This window comes from Helianthus annuus, chromosome 12 (assembly GCF_002127325.2).
Source record: "Helianthus annuus cultivar XRQ/B chromosome 12, HanXRQr2.0-SUNRISE, whole genome shotgun sequence".
NCBI lineage: Eukaryota > Viridiplantae > Streptophyta > Magnoliopsida > Asterales > Asteraceae > Helianthus > Helianthus annuus.
In genome coordinates this window covers 137,852,939-137,878,388 of record NC_035444.2, presented here as the reverse complement: position 1 = coordinate 137,878,388, position 25,450 = coordinate 137,852,939, and the positions used below count along the sequence as shown (strand labels likewise).

The following is a 25,450-nucleotide window of genomic DNA, read 5'->3' as shown; positions in this document are numbered from 1 at the left end:
ACATTATATATATATATCATATATCAACGTACAAGTTTGTTATATGTTATATAAACTTTTACACGTACGACTTCTCGGGACGACAAGTGATCTTAACGATATATTTATATTTTGATATAAATAATTATTTATTTCTAATATCTCGAGAATCAAGTCTTTTCAAGACTTGTTAGTTATTATCGACGATAAAACGATACTTATAAAATATGACTTAACCATTTTCGATAAGTTAACTACTTACCGTTGAATCGTTCGACTAACGATTCGGTAGAGCTCGGTGACACGTAGTTTAGTTACCGCGTTTATTTAGAAACTTATTAGATATTCCGTGTTAGGAATATTGTAGAATGCACGCTAGCAAGTCAAGCCATGGAAACGACATCACGAAGTCGTAATTAGCTAGCTTCGCACAAGGCAATTCAGGTGAGTTCATAACCCCACCTTTTTACGGTTTTACATTTTTGTAAATGTTTTCGGGGTGGAAAGACATGCACGTTTTGCAGAAAACACATAAAGTTCTCAATAAACAAAGATTGCGTGTTTTTAGGCAAAGCACGTTTTGCAAGAACATACAAAGCTTTTGAACGAACGAAAACTCATATTTCTAAATCATATTACGAATGGATTATACTAAATATACCAGTTTTTACAGAAGAAATGCGTATTATCAAAATGTGAATGATTTTCATAACTAGGGAGGGATCGTCTGGTGATAATATATAGAGACTGGGGAATCAGCCTTAGAGGCTGGGGAGGTTTAGTCTTAGAGGCTGGGGAGGTTCAGCCTTAGAGGATGGGGAGGTTCAGTCTTAGAGACTGGGGTAAAATACATGTTACAAAAGGATTACTTACAATACTATTGGTATGATAGCCTAGGAAAGAACCATAGATCATGTGATAGGGTAGGCGGATACTTAAGGCCATTAATCCTCGTCGTAGGACCGAGGGACATGAGTGATAGATCTATTTGGGTGTAGCGAGCCCCATCCATGAGTCCGCAGAAGGGCCATGTGGTGACTATGTCTTCCAGCCGGAAGCCTGGTACAAAGTCTGCTAGGTTTGAGTCTTCCTACACCATCACACATATTAGTGGCCTTGCAAACCATTGGTGATCTTTTCCTTGTTTGCTTTCATACCGGGATTTACATACATACATACATACTTACATTGTTTACAAAGGTTTTACACAAATTCAAAGCATAGGGATTATGCGGGCATGAAGTCAAAGTTAGGGTGGGCATTGACGGTTATACAAATTTTACAAATACAAGAGTTTACAAATACATGGTTCTACGAACATAATGCGTTACAAATACGAAGTTATACCAGTACAAAGTTTCCATATAACTTGGCAAGAAAATGATTTCTAAATTCGTTTTCTCAACATTATTTCACAAACCGGTTATTCAAAAGATTTATTTCAAATCTTTTACAAACAAACTATGAACTCGCTCAATTTTATGTTGACTTTTTCGCATGTTTCTTTCTCAGGTCACATTTTAAAGTTATGGCACGGTAGGAATAGGAGAACCATTTGGAGACTCGAGTACTTAGTGGGCGTTCGTTTTCTGGAAGTCTTAGCTTTTTTGCTTCCGCAGTGCAATGATGATACCAGTACAGTCACGCCAATGCTCTGGTATTTCGGGGTGTGATAGATTGGTGTCCAGTCAAACGTATCGACACGCGAAGACTTGGTAAAACTTAACGACACGTTTATTTTGTTATTTTTATAGTATTAATCTTACGTGTGAAACGAGCTCGAAACGATTAACTATTAGTTCATTCAACAAGACTTATATAAATATTGATTTTATTGTTTGAGCATTGATTGAATTTTGAAAATATAACGATAACTCGTGTTGTCGGGGGCGTCCAAAAACAAAGGAAACTCTGCCCGTTTTTCGAGAAAATCCGTAAAATGATTTCGTTTTATTATAACACCAAGTTATCGGATTTAAATAATCTTTTATAAAAACAAGTGTATAATTCTCGTTAACACTTTATGATATACGAAAACGACGATTCGGATATTACTTACAATAATAAGTGTAGTTATTATGCTAATTCTAAACTACGAGATTTCGACAATTCTTTTACAAAAAAAAAAAATAAATAAATAAATAAATATAGTCGATATATCTATTTCGAATAACAAACAAAACGCCTTCTTTTATAAAATAAATATAGTTTTATATATTTATTTCAAATGTTGAACAACACGACTTCTTTTATGAGAATAAATATAATTTATATATTTATTTCTTTATTTCAAAGTTCAAACGACTCTTATTCGTCTTATAAAATAAATATAGTTTACATATTTACTTCAAGGATTAGGTTCAAACGTGAACAAATTTTCTAGCGTGAACCGCGTGAACTGATCTGAACCATTGATTTCATATCCATTTGACAAGGGCAAGATTGTAACTTTGCATAAAATCTTAAAATGGTTATGAATTTAAAATCTTATTAAAATGGTTATTAATTTTAATGTAACTTTTCATATACATTAATTTCATACGTGAACTGCAATATCAGTTTCATAAAATGGTTATTAATTTAAAATCTTAACATATTTTTTTTAATTTTCTAGATTATCTTTCATGATCTTTTCAACAAATATCCATATTTTGTTGATAATTGATCCACAATTCACGTACTTATCAAGTTTTCTACCCCCAGAACATTGATCTATCGGAGATTAATAAACGACTGTCTTTCATCACGTCACCCTCTTCATCTCGCCAGACATCTCATCTCGTCGGAAATCTCATCTCGCCGGACATCTCGACGGACTTCTATATTGTTGCCGTCGCCGTCACCTGCCAGACATCGGAAGATAAGTTGGACTGATATTCCGGCGATCATCGTAGCCCATGTTGTTTAACTAAATGGTTATTCAGTTTGCGAAATTCTTTCACTTACAACTTCAATATTGATTAGAACTTGATTTTTATGTTTTTGTAATTAAATTGGTGTGTTTGTCTACATTGAAACATAGTTGAATTATTTCTGGCAGGTGATACCGTAATTCATTCATGGCCGACCCAGAAATCGACAATCATAATTCTAACCAAAACGTTGGCGATAATGTCTATGTTACAACAATGGATCGTCCAGGTAGTGTAATCGTATGACCGTTGATTTCCATATATTTAAACGAACATGTAAGAGTTTCATTGTTTTTTGGTCGTTTCGGCAATATTAGAATTATAGTTTACTCTTTTTTTCGTTGAATTAGAGTTTTCAGTCCTCTTTTTTATTGGGTATAATATTTAGCTCCGTCGTACACATGTGTACTGGTGTGTTCAATACACTCCAACGCGATAGTACACATGTGTATAATATACGGTGGTTACATGTAAATAACATAATCTAAGTTAATGAACCTTTAAAGACCCGCATCATTGTTTGTCCTTGTAATTTTGAATGATTCTTTTTGTATTGTAATTATGCAGAGTCGGTTGCTAGTAACGTTTACGAAACTCCAAATGGGCCCAAAGGAAATAGCAAAAAAGAAATTCAAAAAACATAGGAGGAAATGTAATTTCGTGGCAAACGGGTGAGGAAGCATGATAAAAGGAATTGTCTACTTAAAAAAGGTAAACCAACGAAGGATGATTCGTCTACAGAAGAAGATGATGAGCAGTATGTTTATGACGAAGGAAACGAAACCAATACTATGGCCATTTAGATGAGAGCGAAGATAACGGTAGTGACATCTAGGAATTTTCTTGGATTTACAAACAATTGAAACAATTTGGATAGTCTTTTTTTTTATTGTTTTGTGATTTTCATTTAAGTGTTTAATCATCGCTTTTTTTTCTGGTTGTTTGATGCGACATAATAAGACTTGTTATCACTAACAATTATTATTTTTCTTTTCTTTGATTGCACTTGTATTATATCTTAAACAAAGTCAATATAGACATAAATAACATTCATCTCTATTGAAAAAATCTGAAAAAAAATCCGTACACATGTGCACTTTTCTGCTAAATATTATACACATAAACAACATTCCTCTCTATAGAACACAGCAGTACACATGTGTACGACAGAGCTAAATATTATACACAATAAAAAAGAGGACTGAAAACTCTAATTCAACGAAAAAAATGAGTAACTATAATTCTAATATTGCTGAAACGACCAAAAACAACGAAAATCTTACATGTTCGTTTAAATCTATGGAAATCAACGGTCATACGAATACACTACCTGGACAATCCATTGTTGTAACGTAGACATTATCGCCTATGTTTGTAAATAGGTGTACTTGTATATTTACATAACAAGTACTCATGTGCACTTACTTTACTATGTTATAACTCTGCTCATTTTTTATTGTAAAAACGCTTAATTAGATTTAGTACACATAACCCATAATATGTACACTAACAACCTGTCAAGTAGTCTGACATACAAAAAAACCAAACATATACAAAATAATCAAAATACCAAACCTGTCAAGTTTCATTTTTTCAAAAAATATCAAAATACCAAACCGTCAAATGATTCTAGTTTGCCAATCACCACATGTTTATTAATCAAATACATACGAAAAACTCAAACCATCGCCTGGTCATGTTCAGTTGCTTCAGCCAATACGCGATTACGGTGCTTGTTAACCTTTGAAGTTACTAGCCTTATTGCGTACTTCTTCCTCAAACGTGTCAAGCACGCCTTCTTGGCCACATGCCCAAGTGGGAAGCCACTATCCCACTTAACGGCTGTTACCCCAAACCACGTTTCCCATTCCATAAGATATCCTCGGCCTGAACGCACAAATAACAACCAATGTATATTTGAATAATTGGCCACGCACAATTTAACATAGTATTCACAATTATAATACACAGTTTAACTTACAAAACAATTTGTATGGCCGAACAGTCGCGGCTTTATTCCTTTTACTTTATCAGCATGCCCGAATATATTGCATCCGCTTGTTCGCTCCTTTTCCTCATAGTTTAGTATTGATACAAAGTTATTTATCACTCCATCGTTAATCCACTTGCTTGGTTGTAAATCCATCATTTGAAAATGGTACAACCCAACGCCACTCTCAGTTTCAAACACCAATTTCCTGCAAAAATGTCATAATAAATTAATAATGTTTTCAATTAACCGAATGTCGGCCAATTACACTAGCATACGAGTACACCTGTGTACCAATCAGACACAAAGGATAACTAGCCTTGTGTGTCCACAAAAAACTATCGCATTTTTTTAACCAAAAAAAAATCCGACTAAACATATGCGGTTCTCGAACCCAGACCCATCAGTAAATATGTGTACATCGCATACTATGGTCATTTTTCAAATTCTAACACATGCTCATGTTCACAAAAAGTATGACATATGTCGAGTACACATGTGTATTGTCTTGTTGTAGTGATTTGAACACAGCAGTACACATGTGCAACTATATGGGTATACACATGTGTACACCATGTAAACAGACCTATTATTCAAATAACGCACTCAAACTAAAACGTGTACTGCACATAACATTTATAGTACTACATGTGTGTGTTTCGGGGAATAGAGCACGTACACACGTGTAAATATATAATCAGACTTGCTATCGAATATCAATCATTTTTCGGAAAAGAATACGATCCTTACGCATTTGTGTTGGCAACTTCGTTCAGTTCCGTTTCAAGCCCAACTTTTTTTCCCTGTCTTTTTTTTGGCGACCAGTACACATGTGTACTTAAACCACATAATCATATATAACTCAACATACTGACGCCCTAACATATTAAAATCATGGCACAACCCTTCATTGTGTTTAACCAAACTTTTTATTCTACAAAATTAACAAACAAAACAAATCTAAAACTATTTTAACACTACATACATAGGTGTACATCACGAATTAACAAAATTATCAACAGAATTGCCAAAACCGTACACAGGTGTACTATGAATCTGAATCGATTGAAGAACATACTTACAATTCAATAAAAACAGAACAACAACACAACATTCAAGCACTGAACAGCGATTAACTACTTCAACGTAATCGTACTCCGATTCGATTGACTCCTACTTAAAATCATACCATTGTAACTAAGATTTGTAAATAAACAACTTTCATAACACAACATTCAAGCCCTAATTCCGATTTGCGATTTTACATCATTAACAAACTAAAAAGAACATGCAGGTAGTTTCGATAACATATAAGGATTAAGATTTTCAAATGTGTACCTTTGATTGTTGAAGAAGTACCAGATTTATCCTCTGCTGTCATCGATGAAGAATGGAGAAAATGGGGTGTTTTCTTCCTCTGCCGTCGCCGTAGAAGAATGGAGCAAAGAGGGTTTTTTTTATTTGATTAAAATGGATATCTAAACAAGTAATAAACAAATAATTAGATTATTACGGGATTTCATCTTATATTATGGAAATAATTTTGTTTCCTTATTTTAAATAAGCAATTAACATAATTACACTTTTACCCTTTTGATTTAAAAAAAACAATAAAAGATAACCTATTAATTACAATCATGCCACCCCATCAACAAATCAAGATCATATTAATCGACGGTCAAGATCTGTTCACGCAGTTCACTCTTGGGAGGTTGTTCACGCTGGAACCCTACCCTTTACTTCAAATACCATACAACGCGAATTCTTTTATAAAATAAATATATTTCATATATTTATTTCAAGCGCCAAACAACTCGCATTCTTTTGAAATAAATATAACTATCGTATTTATTTTAAACGACATCAACACGAAAACGCTATCAAATAAATATAAGTTGTATTTATTTCAAACGCCTAACGGCACATTATATATATATATATCATATATCAACGTACAAGTTTGTTATATGTTATATAAACTTTTACACGTACGACTTCTCGGGACGACAAGCGATCTTAACGATATATTTATATTTTGATATAAATAATTATTTATTTCTAATATCTCGAGAATCAAGTCTTTTCAAGACTTGTTAGTTATTATCGACGATAAAACGATACTTATCAAATATGACTTAATCATTTCCGATAAGTTAACTACTTACCGTTGAATCGTTCGACTAACGATTCGGTAGAGCTCGGTGACACGTAGTTTAGTTACCGCGTTTATTTAGAAACTTATTAGATATTCCGTGTTAGGAATTTTGTATAATGCACACTAGCAAGTCAAGCCTTGGAAACGACATCACGAAGTCGTAATTAGCTAGCTTCGCACAAGGCAATTCAGGTGAATTCATAACCCCACCTTTTTACGGTTTTACATTTTTGTAAATGTTTTCGGGGTCGAAAGACATGCACGTTTTGCAGAAAACACATAAAGTTCTCAATAAACAAAGATTGCGTGTTTTTAGACAAAGCACGTTTTGCAAGAACATACAAAGCTTTTGAACGAACGAAAACTCATATTTCTAAATCATATTACGAATGGATTATACTAAATGCGTATTATCGAAATGTGAATGATTTTCATGACTAGGGATGGATCGTCTGGTGATAATATAGAGAGACTGGGGAGTTAGCCTGAGAGGCTGGGGAGGTTCAGTCTTAGAGGCTGGGGAGGTTCAGCCTTAGAGGCTGGGGTAAAATACATGTTACAAAAGGATTACTTACAATACTCATGGTATGATTAGCCTTGGAAAGAACCATAGATCATGTGATAGGGTAGGCGGATACTTAAGGCCATTAATCCTCATCGTAGGACCGAGGGACATCAGTGATAGATCTATTTGGGTGTAGCGAGCCCCATCCATGAGTCCGCAGAATGGGCCATGTGGTGACTATGTCTTCCAGCCGGAAGCCCGGTACAAAGTCTGCTAGGTTTGAATCTTCCTACACCATCACATATATCAGTGGCCTTGCAAACCACTGGTGATCTTTTCCTTGTTTGCTTTCATACCGGGATTTACATACATACATACTTACAGAAATACTTGATTTATACAAATTATATACCAGGTTTTATACAAATTCAAGGCATAAGATTATGCGGGCATAAGTCAGGGTGGGCATTGACGGTTATATGAACATTTCAAATACAAGAGTTTACAAATACATGGCTTTACGAACATAATGCGTTACAAACACAAAGTTTCCATATAACTTGGCAAGAAAATGATTTTTAAATTCATTTTCTCAATATTATTTCACAAACCGGTTATTCAAAAGATTTATTTCAAATCTTTTACAAACAAACTATGAACTCGCTCAACTTTATGTTGACTTTTTCGCATGTTTCTTTCTCAGGTTATTTTTCAAAATTATGGCATGGTTGGAATAGGAGAACCATGTGGAGTCGAGTACTTAGCATGCGTTCGCATTCTAAAAGTCTTAGCTTATTTGCTTCCGCTGTGCAATGAAAATACCAGTCCAGTCACGCCAGCTCTGATAATTTCGGGTGTGACATATAATCTGATAATACAGTTTAGTAAACAGCAGAATGTGCAAATCATCAAAATTAGGGTTTAAAAGGCTAAATACAACATCAATCATATATATATATATATATATATATATACTAGTCACTTACCCGCGCGATGCGGCGGGAGTGGCGATTTACAATAGGATACTCGTTTACCGTTAGTTTATCCGTCGTCTCGTGATATATCGTATAGTACTTAAGTTAGTTTTCTTATTCGTGATCTTCTACAAGAATAGTACAAAACAAGGAAGTAGATGTAATTAAAAACAAGAAGAGTTCAAAACAGTCAAGTAGCTAGACAAAACAATAAAAACAAAATGCGGGGAGTCTCTTGTATCTCTTCCTGTTTTACCAATACATCCGTTCGCTTATGACTTTCTTGTATCTTCTCCTCTCCTGTACCAGATTTCGACACATAACAAAATGTTACACGCTTACAGGTGCTTTAAAATAGTAATTAAAAAGTAATTTCAGGAAGCAAATAAGGCACATAATCTACTAACTTACCTTCGTTTTGATACGGATGCGATTAATTAATCACGCAACACTTCCTGGTAGACAACATTTGATGTGTAAACTCCGCGTTGTTTGAATTCTTTGGCGAGATGTACCAACACCTTCGTACTTTGTCTTGAAATCCCTCTTGATAACGCGACATAAAGTTGTCCATGTGAAAATACAGAATCCGGTAGATAAATACCAACGTTCGGAATTGTTTGACCTTGAGCTTTATTAATCGTCATGGAAAAGCTAAGTCGAATTGGAAATTGTTTTCTTTTCAGCTTAAATGGGAACATGTCATCTTCAGAAAGGGTTAGAGGGATTCTTGGCAAAAAAACTCTTTTTCCGGCATGTTGACCGACTGCAATTTCCGCATCAATAACATTTCGCATGAAACCCTTACATATCAACCGCGTGCCATTACACAGGCCATGTGATGGATCGATATTACGTAACAATATTATTGGGCATCCAATTTTTAAATGAAGCTTATGAGGCGGCAAACCACTAACATTTAGCGAATTTAAGAACTCGACCGGATAGAAGTTGCGCTGATCGTCTTCAGCTTCATCAAAACTGTAATAAACTTTTTCCTCCCCTTGAAAAATTTCAATCATTTGATTATTAATCTCGTCAACACTATCATTTTTAGTGGACAATATTGCTCTAGAGATTATATAATCTGAAGAATATACATTATCTTCAATTGATGGAAAGATGGCATGGATCAATTCTGTTGTTGCACTGAATTGTCATGTCATCGGGTATGCGGATATAGTTTCCTTCGATTGGTTCTTCAGTTCCATCGCCGACTCTTAAAAGAAATTTAGAAAACCATGGATCTTTCAGCGCTCTCATATTTATGGTCAACCGCATCTTCTTAGTCAAAGACCAAAGAGGTGACATTCGTACGCTGGAGTCTACAATCTGTGCTCGAGTGCCACGTTTGATAACCGGCAACACCTGTCTGAAGTCACCTCCCATAACCATTATCTTTCCACCAAACGGGAGACTAACACCTATAATGTCTTGGAATGTACGATCGACCGCCTCTATCGCTTGTCGTTTAGCCATCGACGCTTCATCCCATATGATTATTTTGGCAGGCGAATCAGTTTAGCGGCCCCACTCTGTTTTTTAATATTGCACATTGAATTATTTTCAAGATTAAGAGGAATCTTGAATCTCGAGTGAGCCGTTCTACCTCCTGGCATATTATTAGCCGCTGCACCTGATGAAGCTGTTGCGAGAGCAATAAGACCACGTGACCGAATTTCAGCAAGCAAGGCAATGTACAAAAATGTTTTTCCAGTTCCACCTGGACCATCAATAAAGAACACGCCTGGAAGATCATTATCAACATGCATCATGATCTCATCAAACACATTTTTTTGGTCCGGATTAAGTGAATGTTTGGCACTCAAGTGTTCAGGTTCCAAAACAATCCCATACTCTTCTTGTAACTCACGATAACCTGCATCTTGTAAGTTAACATCGTCAGTTATCTTAGGAAGGTCGAATTCATTGAAATTTTTACCCATGGATTGTACCAAGACACTTATTTCGGTAAGAACCATATTTTGAACTCGTTCTATACTTTGACAGTGTAACCGATGATCTTCAGATAGTGAATCAAAGTGGTCTTTCCATAACTTTCGAATATCTCCAGGTTGGCAAAAAATCATTATGGTCGCAAATAACCTTCTAAGAGCATTGGGAAACTTCTTAACGGTGTCCTTTCTGTTGACCTATTATTCATTAAAGATATTGATGAAGCACTTTGGGGGGCATCACCACTCCCAAATTTAGATACTTTGTTATTTTCTTTGCGTGCAGCATAGTATCTTTTTTGATACTCTTTTCGTTTTTCAGCTTTAGTAGATGCACTCGAGCTAGAAGCATGATTTCGAGGGTTTGAGAGTCCATTAGTCATTGTAAATTGAAAAAATGACAAATACCTTGCAAATTAAATAAAAGAGAGTTATCATAGATGATGAAATTCTCAAATCATAACAACATTCCAACACATAACTTAGAGAAAAACAAACCGAAGGATAACATTGAAATACATAATGATAACATTAAAATACATGACTTAAACGGAATATCATGACTTACAGAAAAAAAAAACACAAATCCTTAAAACATTGACATACATAATGATAACATTAAGTGAAAGCCAATCTAAATACTTGGTGAAACAATGGTCTGCACAATCACCGCACCCTTAAAACCTCGAAACCAAGAAACGGGATAAAAACATTCGAAGGGCTTCATATCCATTTCAATTGTAAACAACTTCCCTAATTTAGTCATCACAAACCAATTACCATTTGTCACATAATGTGTTATATCGCACCACAATGACAATGATATCGGGGGGATCGGAGGACATGATAAGACCTTAATCCAGTAATCCCCTTGTAGTGTCCATAGGTCAATTGTCATCTCAAACATGCCAGTGCTAGCAAACATGTGAAGCACATTTTTTACATTAACTAAAACACCTTGAACCATTCCATTAGAAGGAACGGGTGGAAAGCTTATCTCCTTGAACTGCTCCGAATTAACATCAAAACAAATCACCACATTCGTACCTCCAATCCAACATTCGCAAACAGTGAAATATAGAGTACCACCACAAAATGTGCCAGCTGACCAATTGAAATGAGGGCTTAGGTACTCTTGTCTTGTTATAAAAGGAATATTTCTCCAAGAGTCTACTTCCCTAGAATAAACATAGACACCAAGTACACCACTCCTACGCTTTATATGCAAGACCTTGTAATCATCGTCAGCGTCAACGTACAAACCAATGGCATCAAGGTTATTTATATAGAATCCATGAGAATCAGGGGTTGACAAACGCTTGAAAGCAGTAGTTGTTGGATTCCAAAGAAGCAGCTCGTATGTATGATTCAAGCAAACACACAACAATCCGTTCAAATGTGAAAGTATTGAGACATCATTATTTTGGTGATGGAATGGAAATGTAACTGTTGAGCTTGGACCATAGTCATTGTTATTAGAGATGATTGGACGAACAGAACACGTTAGGTCGTCAATTAGTAGAACTCTCTGGTTAGATGAAACTACTGAGCGAGAACAATGTATCTTTACGAAATCTTGTGTTGACAATAACGCATACCATTGCTTACATACACTCTTAGAACGACCTACATCCTTTGCTGGCAGCCTCGTTAATATCTCAAACACGATTGTATGAGTAGGAAGGTCAGCCATGGTTATACCTTCGTTTAATACAGATAATGATTATTTAGTTGTCCAATCTAAGAAGATTATACCTTGGTGATAGATTATAAATACTTCTACAATTACATCAATATGAGGGAAACAAAAAGCAAAACACGAAACACCAAGAGAGACTTTAATATTCAACAACTAAACAAATAACAACACCAAATGTTTCTAACTTAAACACAAATTGGATAACGATCCATAATTTACATATCCCGTGCCTCGACCATATCCGGTTCGTACGTAATCGTACTCAACTCCGTAGACTTCAAAATATTAACTGAAATAACAAATAAAATATAACTTTTATTAAACTACATGAGCCATTAGATCTAACTAATTATTAGAATGTTCATGTGTAAAGCATAACATACTATCTGGTAGATGAACCAACTTGAGACGTGATACATATATGATGGACCTTTGTTGCACGGCTCGAATGGAACGTATAACATCGGAAGGCTTCAGGGCAGACAAAAACAACTGTATTGTGTGACCACTGTATATTACGATTTTGGGTTAAAGTTCTTCTAATAATAATATTTTCTTACATATAACGTAAATATTATGTTTGTAATATGTTAATAATAAATAATAACGTACGTCTTATCTTGAAGAGAAAGTTCAAAACAACATCGATCACGTTTGCCTTCTATTATTCTCCCAACCACATCTAAAACCAAATCAGTTAAATCGTATAGACCATATATAAAGTTTTATATATTTAATAAAAATTATAGATAGAGAATTAATATGTACCAACAATATCCATTTGAGGTCTCCTGTCATGCTTCAATTCTATAATGGAAGGGACCAATGGATATAAAGAAGCACCCCTTGGAATCGTAAGCATAAGTGAAGAAAGCTTTGTATATTCGTTGATGACAATTTTCTTCTCGGACCAAACTAACACGTAATTCTGGTACTTTGGGCACTCAAGATAGTTGAGATTCTCAATTTGGAAATGATTCAACGAAAAAAAACCACCCATCAATGACGCGTCATTATATTTGTGTATCAAATTTTGTGGGACGAACGCAACAATTTTTTGTCTCTAAAATGAAAAGAAATTTAGTGGTGGAAAAACGCTTATATAACACAAAGTAAATTAAAATAATGTTCTTACGTGTTGATCAAGAAATATAACCACTAATCTCTTTCCATCGACGTCATGCCAAATAAACTCCACCTTAACAAAGATTATCTTATACCATGCTCTATCATTTGTCAATGATGAAAATTCTTCAACGGAAAAATGATCAGACATATCCTATTAAGTGTTCAATATTAGTTAACTAAAAAAATAAAAACTCCAGAAATAAAATTTAAACTAAAACATGATTAAAATTAAACAGCAACAAATTTAAATTTAAACTAATACATAATTAAAAGTTACATAATTAAGATTCAAACTAATTCGAGAAAAAAAAACTACAGTCATCATAAAAGTTGTTCTAAGGTTCCCAAACCATTTTTTCATCCAATGGTGGTTCGTAAACCGCCCCAGGGTCAGTTTCGTACCCTTCAGCCCAGGTCGGTAGTTCTTGTGTTTGACTGTAGTTTTCCACATAAGGGGGGTTTGAAGGTGGAGGATGCATAGGAAGTATAGGAGTGTTTGGCACCGGACGATGGCACCCCTCAATTTGTAGTCCACCAAATTGTAGTTGAGCGAAGGTATAGTCATACGCCCAATTCAACTCTTCATCCGTCCAACCAAATGGATCATCATATTCAGGGTTTGCCAATGGAGGTGGGGTTGAAACCGAAGGTGGGGTTAAAACCGGAGGTGGGGTTGACACCGGAGGTGGGTTTGAAGTTAGAGGGTTTGAATCAGGAAGGTTTAAATGGTTTGTTGATCCTAGTGATTCAACGGGAATTGGATAACCACCGCCCATACCTCTCAATTGATATGTGTTTGGAGTGATTTGTAAACTGAAAAATACACATAATTACTATAACAATCAGCTTTGTGAATACAGTATTGTTTTAAATACAGTATTGTTTTGAATACAGTATTGTTTTGAACAGAGTATTGTTTTGAATACAGTATTGTTTTGAATACAGTATTGTTTTGAATACAGTATTGTTTTGAATACAGCTTTGTGAATACAGTATTGTTTTGTGAATCGCGTTTTATTTTGTTTTGAATACAGTATTGTTTTAAAAAAAAATTCCTGTAATGATGAAGGAAAAGATCAAAATATAACAGAACAAAGTAAATGAATGAAAAGATCATAATTATCACAAAACCATGACACATATCAGTCCCAAAAATGAAGGAAAAGATCAAAATATAACAGAACAAAGTAAAATCAAAACTACAAAAACAATTTACTATAATTTACACATACACATAATAACTATAACAATCAGCTTTGTGAATACAGTATTGTTTTGAATACAGTATTGTTTTGAATACAGTATTGTTTTGAATACAGTATTGTTTTGAATACAGTATTGTTTTGAATACAGTATTGTTTGAATACAGCTTTGTGAATACAGTATTGTTTTGTGAATACGGCGTTTTATTTTGTTTTGAATACAGTACTGTTTTAAAAAAAATTCCTGTAATGATGAAGGAAAAGATCAAAATATAACAGAACAAAGTAAATGAACCTAAATATCATAATTATCACAAAACCATGACACATATCAGTCCCAAAAATGAAGGAAAAGATCAAAATATAACAGAACAAAGTAAAATCAAAACTACAAAAACAATTTATCCTTTCACTATCCCGAAAAATGAAAAAATATATCAAAACATCCCACAGAACAAACTAAAATAAAAAGTACATAACAATTTATCTTTTCACTATTCCATATCTAAAATTGACCTAACTATCATAATTTTCATTGAACTACAACACTTATCATCCCCAAAAATGACCTAAATATCATAATTATCACAAAACCATGACACATATCAGTCCCAAAAATGAAGGAAAAGATCAAAATATAACAGAACAAAGTAAAATCAAAACTACAAAAACAATTTATCCTTTCACTATCCCGAAAAATGAAAAAATATATCAAAACATCCCACAGAACAAACTAAAATAAAAAGTACATAACAATCTATCTTTTCACTATTCCATATCTAAAATTGACCTAACTATCATAATTTTCATTGAACTACAACACTTATCATCCCCAAAAATGACCTAAATATCATAATTATCACAAAACCATGACACATGTCAGTCCCAAAAATGAAGGAAAAGATCAAAATATAACAGAACAAAGTAAAATCAAAACTACAAAAACAATTTATCCTTTCACTATCCCGAAAAATGAAAAAATATATCAAAACATCCCACAGAACAAACTAAAATAAAAAGTACATAACAATCTATCTTTTCACTATTCCATATCTAAAATTGACCTAACTATCATAATTTTCATTGAACTACAACACTTATCATCCCCAAAAATGACCTAAATATCATAATTATCACAAAACCATGACACATATCAGTCCCAAAAATGAAGGAAAAGATCAAAATATAACAGAACAAAGTAAAATCAAAACTACAAAAACAATTTATCCTTTCACTATGTCATATTTGAAAGAACTTACAACAATGCAAGAGGGAGATGTGAAAAGCCGACAAAAATTTTAAAACCTTGATGTGAGAGCCGAGAAACAACGCAAGATCCGAATGCAAAGAGTTGATATATTCTGAAATCGAAGTAAATAGAAGTTGTTAAGTTGATGTTTTGAAAGTAGGATTATTCAACTGAGATAAACTTACAATTTCAGTTGAGTGTAGTTGAGAGTTTGTAAAGTGTGAGTAGAGTGTAGATATCTCTGGATTATTTATAGAGACTGAAGGAAGCAGTGCTGTCTTTCAAACAGTGTATGGAAGAGTGTTGATATATTATAGAGACTGCAACAAGCAAGCTGTCTTTCACACAAAAGTAAAGTGTTGCTTTTTCCTGTAGATTGTACTTCCCTGCTTTTGGCATCCCTTTTTGTCAGATGTGTGAGCATTGAGAGAGAAAGCATATGGTGATCCGTGTGAAGTCAAATGGACGGTCCCGATCTTGATCCCTTTTTGTCTGTAGCATAAGTCAAATGGGTTAAGATCAGTTAAAAAACAAAAAGCATAAAAATAACAAAACACATCAAAAAACAGAGAATATAGTCAAGTTTATATTCTCTCAGTAGCATAGCATGTTAAAAATTAATATTCAAGGCTTAGAAATTACCAAAAAAGAGCGAAAAACCGACTGAATTCGAATCTCAGCCCATTCTTGACACTAATGCTCCGTTAGTTCTCGCAAAGTCAACCATCATAAAAAGAAATCAAGTATTAGTAAAGATTTGATATTAGTTATAACCAGTACACTATTAACTTAAAATAAATTTAATATAAATCACATTTTGTCAAGTTGCAAATATAAAAACCTTTATTATAAACAAAAAAGAAAAGAAAATTGATGAATGATGATAAACTTTACTTTACCTCTGCTTGAGTGAGCATGAGACCACTAAGTGAGGGAACATTCTGCATATGAAGCCCCCATCGATTCGAATGAAGCAGCGTTCAGCGTCGCCAAAGCCAATTCCGAGACTCTCCAAGCAGATACACTTTCTCCGGCAGCCAGAAGATCGGAGTGAGCTTGTTCTGTAATAATAGTGATCGTGACAGTCGTTAACCAAAGGTATAACTAATTAAATTCAGATCCTAAAAAAAGGTTTCCTTGCGAGTTGCGAGTGACATACCTGAGTCGATTCATCACAAAACACATGCGAAAATCCTTCGTAAACCTCAGATTTCGTCCTTCGAACATCCGTCAACCGCTTCACCTGAAAAGTAAGAATCACAAAAGAACATGGTAAGATATATAACACTCATTGCAACTTATCAGAACATCAAACGGATCCCTTGTTCAAATCTGTGGATCCCTTGCCAGATAAAGCTTGTGATACATCTCATGAAACCCTAGATCTGCTCATCGAGCATCCCACAGAACAAACTAAAATCAAAAATACATAACAATCTATCTTTTCACAATTCCATATCTAAATGACCTAAATATCATAATTATCACACAACCATGACACTTATCAGTCCCAAAAATGAAGGAAAAGATCAAAATATAACAGAACAAAGTAAAATCAAAACTACAAAAACAATTTATCCTTTCACTATGTCATATCTGAAATTAATCTAACTATCATCACCAAAAATACAAATTCAAATATCACAAAACTTTCAACCTAATTTGAAATAACCGCATCTACTAACAAATCTACATCAAGATTAAAGATAAGAATCACAAAAGAACATGGTAAGATATATAACACTCATTGCAACTTATCAGAACATCAAACGGATCCCTTGTTCAAATCTGTGGATCCCTTGCCAGATAAAGCTTGTGATACATCTCATGAAACCCTAGATCTGCTCATCGAGCATCCCACAGAACAAACTAAAATCAAAAATACATAACAATCTATCTTTTCACAATTCCATATCTAAATGACCTAAATACCATAATTATCACACAACCATGACACTTATCAGTCCCAAAAATGAAGGAAAAGATCAAAATATAACAGAACAAAGTAAAATCAAAACTACAAAAACAATTTATCCTTTCACTATGTCATATCTGAAATTAATCTAACTATCATCACCAAAAATACAAATTCAAATATCACAAAACTTTCAACCTAATTTGAAATAACCGCATCTACTAACAAATCTACATCAAGATTAAAGATAAGAATCACAAAAGAACATGGTAAGATATATAACACTCATTGCAACTTATCAGAACATCAAACGGATCCCTTGTTCAAATCTGTGGATCCCTTGCCAGATAAAGCTTGTGATACATCTCATGAAACCCTAGATCTGCTCATCGAGCATCCCACAGAACAAACTAAAATCAAAAATACATAACAATCTATCTTTTCACTATTCCATATCTAAATGACCTAAATATCATAATTATCACACAACCATGACACTTATCAGTCCCAAAAATGAAGGAAAAGATCAAAATATAACAGAACAAAGTAAAATCAAAACTACAAAAACAATTTATCCTTTCACTATGTCATATCTGAAATTAATCTAACTATCATCACCAAAAATACAAATTCAAATATCACAAAACTTTCAACCTAATTTGAAATAACCGCATCTACTAACAAATCTACATCAAGATTAAAGATAAATCAACATTTAGAACCTAACCTGAGTCGATTCATCACAAAACACATGCGAAACTCCTTCGTAAACCTCAGATTTCGTCCTTCGAACATCCGTCAACCGCTTCACCTGAAAAGTAAGAATCACAAAAGAACATGGTAAGATATCTACTAACAAATCTACATCAAGATTAAAGATAAATCAACATTTAGAACCTAACCTGAGTCGATTCATCACAAAACACATGAGAAAATCCTTCGTAAACCTCAGATTTCGTCCTTCGAACATCCGTCAACCGCTTCACCTGAAAAGTAAGAATCACAAAAGAACATGGTAAGATATCTACTAACAAATCTACATCAAGATTAAAGATAAAGCAACTTATCAGAACATCAAACGGATCCCTTGTTCAAATCTGTGGATCCCTTGCCAGATAAAACGGATCCCTTGTTCAAATTTGTGGATCCCTTGCCAGAACATCTCATGAAACCCTTGATCTGCTCATCAAACGGATCTGGTGATAGATTCAAACGGATCTGGTGATAGATCTCATGAAACCCTAGATCGCCGAGAAGAGAGAGAAGAGAGAGAGAAGAGAGAGAAGAAGATCTGATGTTGTATTGTGAGATGTGTGAGCATTGAGAGAGAAAGCATATGGTGATCTGTGTGAAGTCAAATGGACGGTCCCGATGTTGATCCGTGTGAGAAAGTAAAACATTTGGACGGCAGATGTATACCCTTGTAAAGGGTAAAAAGGGTTTGTGTTTTCTTGTGCCTTAACAGTTGTACATTGTGCATTAAGTGTTTTTTCAACACCTTGTTCAATTACCATCTTGTCCTTCACATATCCTTATTAAAGTAGTATAGATATAGATATATATATATATACCGATCTTCAATTTGCAAATGAAGTTGAAAAATATATGGATTGGATTCAAATTAAGGAGATTTAACCTCTTTAGAGTGGTGAAGACACCCAGATAGTCTTCACGGAGAAGAGAGCAGTCTTTGGGTTCTCTACAACGAGACATACACTCACTGAAATCCATCCATAAGTCGTAGCACCTTCCCTTGTTCCCCGTTATCCCCCACCCTGACGCCATGATTCGATCTTGAGTTTGACCTTACGTTTCAGTTTCTGAACCTATAATCACGGTTGTTGATGGTGGTCGCCCTCGCTTCATCTGATTGTGGGCCTCGCTTTGTTTTTGGGCCTCAAATTTAACGGGATATTAAGTTGTGGTGGTGGCTGGAGGTGGCAGTGGTGGTTGTGGTGGTGAATGGCGGTGGCAGTGGTGGCAGGAGGTAATATCACAGAGTGAACAAAACACAGGGGGTAAATATGAAAGGGTATTATAGTCATTTCAAGTTATAGTCAACAGATCAGTCAACAAATTTGAGGCCGGAGGGCAAGGTTGCGACATAACAGCAAACGTTGGGGGGTAAAATTGCAATTATTTCGTTAGGGGAGGTAAGGGTGCCAACGACCCCTAACCTCAAGGGGTAAAATTGCAGTTTGCTCATTTATTTTTAGAGTGAATTACAAGTTTTGCCCTTTATCTATATACTAAGTTTCAGTCGATGTCCTTTATTTTTAAAATTGATAAATTTTGTACTTAATGTTTTCAAATACTGTACGTTATGTCCTTTAGCCTAAACTCATTTAATTTTTTCTGTTAAATTTGATCACAAAAGGGTAATTTAGTCTTTTTACACATATAAATACATAAATATTTAAATTAAGAATAAAACAGAAATAAATTTAAAAAAATAATTTATTATATATATAAATAATATAAATAAGTATATTATTACATAGAACCCTAACTCTCTCTCTCTCTCTCTCTGTCTCTCTGTCCACCCCTCTCTCTAACTCTGTCGACTATCACCGACAACCGCCACCAACCACTACCTACAACCTTCACCAACCACCACTCTCAACATCAGCAACACCACCACTCTCAACATCAGCAACACCACCACTGTTCTCCACCGCTCCTCACCGCCCTAGACTGATCTACTATGGCGACCACCACAAAGGACCGCCAACAATCATTTAAAGGAGTGTGCTACGTGTTTGAAGAACCGCTGGCCACCACCAGATCTGAGCATCTCCCCTCTCTCTAAATCCTAAATCTCTCTTCTTATTAGATCTTAAAATATTGACTGAGATGGTATTTAGTGGTGGCGGTGATGGTGTCACACCCCAACCGATGGCGGAATCATCGGGGCATGGCACTGAGCGAAACAGATTGTCCAGAAGTTTCCACAACAACTATTAATACAAATTCAGTTTAAAATGATACGTCCCGTACCGTATCCCGAATAAATAACAAGTTATTACAGATAACATCCAAACAATTAATCCTGTTCCGACAACTCAGATTCAAATTAAACATAAATATTGTTCAATGCCCCTAAAGACCCAGACTGACAAGATCTACAGACAACTATACACTAGCAGCTTGTTCTTGACAGACAACTATTTGTTGGGGGCCTCTAGAGACTTATTCTAGCTTCACTTCCCTAGCAAGCAAAAACCTTAAATACCTATCACGTACGTTAAAATAAAGTCAATACATAAAATGTAAAGGTGAGCATACAAGTTTGATAATAGCATATAGAGTTCGAATAGTTTACGCATAACCAACACGTACACAGAGGGAAATGATGCATGTTAATTATCGACATGGACCTATCGATACCAACGACTGCGGGTTGACTGTCCGAGACAGTTGCAATACATGATTACCACCGTAATCCATGCAAGTAATTGTCCTTAACAACCCCCGTGAGAATGGGTGTTGAGTCCAAACTATAGTACTACGTTGCTAAGGCAGGTAGAAAGCATTCCACGTGTAAACATAACAACAAGCATACATTTAGTCACGTAATACATGCAATCGGTTAGCATTCAAATAGTTTGAATAGTGTGTTCGATTGTGACTTTGGATAAGTAACGTATGTAACACCCAAAAGTGCTAAAGCAAAAAGGGTTCGAGTATACTCACAGTGATTGGTTATGGATTGAAGGGAGCGCTGAGAGTAGGCTTAGCCTGAATAGTTCGATAGCACAACAATGAGTAACGCGGAAATGCAAACGAGTGTAAGTGGATCGAATAGTCTGGTCGATCGAACAGCAGGTTCGATCGGACGGGCTGTTCGATCGGCTTGAAAGTCCGTTTGAACAGTCCTGTTCGATCGGTCGGTAGGCTCGATCGGCTGGACCATTCGAGTGGATTGTTTCTTCCTCTGATGTGTTTTTGTATGATGGTTTGAACTTTTGAAGTTTTCGTTGTAGTATTTGAGAACACTGAAGTGTTCTTACCTTTCAGGTCGATCGATCGAACGGTCTGTTCGATCGGCCGGCTTAGCCGATCGGTTAGGAACTTCAGATGTAGTTCTCAGCAGGATGTCGCTCGATCGAACAGTCTGTTCGATCGGCTGGCACTCCTTACTACGAACGAGTCGCAAAATCGATTAAGTGTTGAAGCATAGTATCTCATGATCCGAAGAGTAATGTTTACCAATCGAGTAGCATATTCGATCGAACATCACTTCGTCAATAGCATACTTCATGAAATTCGAAAAGTGTGGAACCATGTGCTAGCCGATCGGCTGGCCCGGCCGATCGGCTGGTATGTTCGATCGGCTGGACTGTTCATTCGAACAGCCTAGCCGTTCGACCAGCATTCCTGACCTGGTCGGCCCTTCGTCTAACACTTGGCTGTTTTGGTTGTTTTGATATGATTTGAGGTATTTTGACAGCGAGTTAACCATAGAACGTTGGTTCTTACTTACTTTACCGGTTCGGACAGGAATCACCCAAGTCCGGCCGGTGAACTGTTCGGAACGGTAGTTTGATGTTTAACCCGAAATCGATGAGCCTCGTAGATAGAATCCGAATCTTGAACCTCTTGACTGTTAGAATGATTAGTCAGTTGGTCCGAGCTCCGTTTCTATCGGTTTTAAGGTTTGAGTGTAAAAGAGTTGAAAGAAAGTTGGAAATCCTTCCATGAAAATGTTAAGATTCTTACAAATCCTAGCTTGTTTATGTGGAAATCGGTCAGATCTAAGCTACTCATGGTTGAATGAGGCCAAAGTATGATGTTCTTCAAGAACACCCTTATGACATCACCCAAGAACACTCAGATCTTGGTGATTTCACGGTTAGAAATCAAGTTTTGAAAGATAGAAAGGTGTAGAATCATGTAATGATAAAAAACGTACAAGAATTAGAGTGAAAACTTACCGGAGTTGAGAGAAATCTGGGAAAAAGTGAAGAACAAGGCTGGTTCGGTCAGAGCTTTCCAAAAACAGGAAGGGTGATAATGACAGGGCTATTTATAAGCCTCCCAAAGAGGAAAGTGGTAGCCGATCAGCCAGGATCTCCGATCGGCTGGGCTGCTCGATCGAACAGCATGTTCGATCGGCTAGCCTGTTCGATCGGTGATTCCTGTTCGATCAGGAACACCTTCTCGAGTGTTTTGCGACGATTTTTGATATTTCGATTTTGATGGACGATGATACGAATACGATAGAGTTCCTAGTCAAATTACTTTCAGTCCCAACTACTATATCTAACATACAGTCATCTATAAGTCACGTTTCAATGTCGGTTTCGATTGAGTTTGATTGCCTTTCGAGTTTCGATTCGAGTTTCGATTGATTCGATTGAATACCACTCAAAACATAAAGTAAACAAGCACAAGTAACACATAAGGCACACATACACGTAAGCATTACCACACCAGTTTCACATAGTTCGAGTCTCCAGTTCGATTGATTGATTTGATTAACTTGATTATTGATTGATTAACTTTATCGCATTGTTACTTCCTATTATTCACAGTCGTAAATCGGTCGCATTGATTAAACATTCGATCATTTTATTTAGACAACACTTACTCCACATATTACAAAAAGCAAAAAGAACATTTACAGTCAAAGAAGTCAAAGTTGACTTGGACTTTGACTTTGACTTTGACATTCGAAAACACGGGGTGTTACAGCTTCCCCTTGTTTAGGGAATTTCGTCCCGAAATTAGGCTCGAAGCTGCACATTACCGTGAGTCATTTTACCAATTTGATGCTTCAGATCTATTTAAACAACTGCGGGTACTTGGCCTTCATGTCGCTCTCGAGTTCCCAAGTGAACTCCGCGCCTCGCTTGCCTTCCCATCGGACTTTCACGATAGGGATGCGTGAGCGCCTGAGTTGCTTGGTTTGGTGATCCATAATTTCGACAGGCTTTTCCACGAAGTGTAAGGTTTCGTTGACCTGAAGATCGTCGAGTGGTACGATTAGATCATGATCAGCAAGGCATTTTCGGAGGTTAGTGTCACACCCCGACCCGCAGCGGAAATAGGTGATCGGGGCATGATCGGGTTGACTTGAGAGCTTATGACTTGCTATTGCGTTTTTTAAATAATAATTTATTCATAACCAATGTTTCACAAAACAATTTATTCAAATAAACAATTACAAACGCGAGACATAAATAAACTACACTAATCTGTTTCTTGTTAACTAAGGCACATCCTATGTCCAATCTTCTCTTCGTACCTGTTCACCTGTATCATGTGTAAAAATGGTTTTTGGGTCAACAAAATTTGGCGAGTAGATCTTTATTTGTTTTTATTTAAGCTTAAAAGATTACTTGATTTTATTTAAAAAAAATTATGTAACATGCAATTTTAAATGTAATAGTGACATTAATAAATAATTCATCAATCAATCCACATCAACAAGTAATATAACAAGACATAATGAAACATAATCAGTGAAACAAATGATGCGATTCAAGCCCCGAGAGGCGAAAAGCGATACTATGAAACAATGATGGTGATACCGAGTTCGCCCCATGGCCGTGGGGGAACCGGTCAACCGGTGGTGGATCCACGCGAAACAGAGAAACAGAGACACAAAGCGGTAAACACGTAATACATGTATGTGAAACAGATAACGAAACAATACGATATCAATTATGAACACATATGACATTTAATTTTGCATCTTGGGAAAATAATATGAAACACTTATGAACACGTGACACATGATACACCCCAAAAAGTTAAAGTGACAAAAAGGGGAAGGAGTAAGATCTACTCACAGTGGTTGCGTTGGCGATTCCTTGTAAAATAACGCACGAGTAAGAGTTGAGAAACCGAACGAACGGAAACGATTATCCTAAATATTTATAATATCACACAATGATCTTATTAATATTCATCAGTTAAATAATAATCCTAATATTTATGGTTTATAATCTAATTGCTTAGATATTTAAGTTTATCTCATTATTAATATTAATGTTACAAAAATAATAAAAAAGTTATATTTTTAAAGGAAAAGAATTAAATGGAATGTTATTTATATGGGTTTTTAAAATAAGAAAATGAATTTTAATTACATAAAATCCCACAAAAAAAATTAGTTTTCATTTCCTTAAACAATATTCTTCCTCAAAGAGAAAGAAAAAAAAAACAAACAACTACTGTTGTCGATTTGTTCATTGTTTCTAAAAAGAGTAAAAGAAATGTCTTCATCATATAAGAAGAATAACAAGGAGATAAAATGAATTCATAAGGAAAAAAAAAAAGAAAGAAAAATCATCAATAGTAGACTATTTTATATATGATCATGTTTCCTAATTGCAGATTCTTAAATAAAAAAAAGAACGACAAAGGATTGAGGCAACAGAAACAAGAGGATATACCGAGACGTTGATGTGTGATTCCGGTCGTGACTTCGGTCGTCTCCGGCGTCGCCTCCGATCTCCGGTGGCTTGCGGGTTAAACAGAGGATGGTGAAAGGTTGTAGGATTATGTAAAGGTAGTGAAGAGAATGATAAAGGGCTGTGAACTTCGTCGCGGTTTGGGTGTCTCCGACGGCGTCGGACTTCTTCGGTTCCGTCTGTCTTGTCGCAGGTTACACAAAAGGTGAAGTGAGGGTCTATGGGTGCTGGTGTATCGAGACAGACTTGTATATATATATATACCATTGTTTCGATCCGATTTGGAAATCCGAAACTTCCGAAATAGATGAAAGTGTCGGTTGATGAATTCTGTTTGACAATGAGACTAGGTTCTTGATTGGTTTTAAA

The 25,450-nt window shown here is 35.5% G+C and overlaps 1 protein-coding gene and 1 long non-coding RNA gene across 2 annotated transcripts; both read right to left on the bottom strand.

Annotated features, from left to right (window-relative positions):
- Positions 1-11,104: 11,104 nt before the first annotated feature.
- Positions 11,105-12,163, bottom strand: LOC110893369 (F-box/kelch-repeat protein At3g17530-like). The gene has a single exon (XM_022140480.1). It carries the CDS (start codon positions 12,161-12,163, stop codon positions 11,105-11,107), a length of 1,059 nt encoding a protein of 352 aa, XP_021996172.1.
- A 3,502-nt stretch (positions 12,164-15,665) lies between these two features.
- Positions 15,666-16,546, bottom strand: LOC110895722. The gene is made up of 3 exons (XR_002567334.2): positions 16,391-16,546; positions 15,934-16,240; positions 15,666-15,860 (listed from the first exon to the last, which is right to left on the bottom strand). It is a non-coding gene; the product is annotated as an uncharacterized LOC110895722 (long non-coding RNA).
- Positions 16,547-25,450: the final 8,904 nt, after the last annotated feature.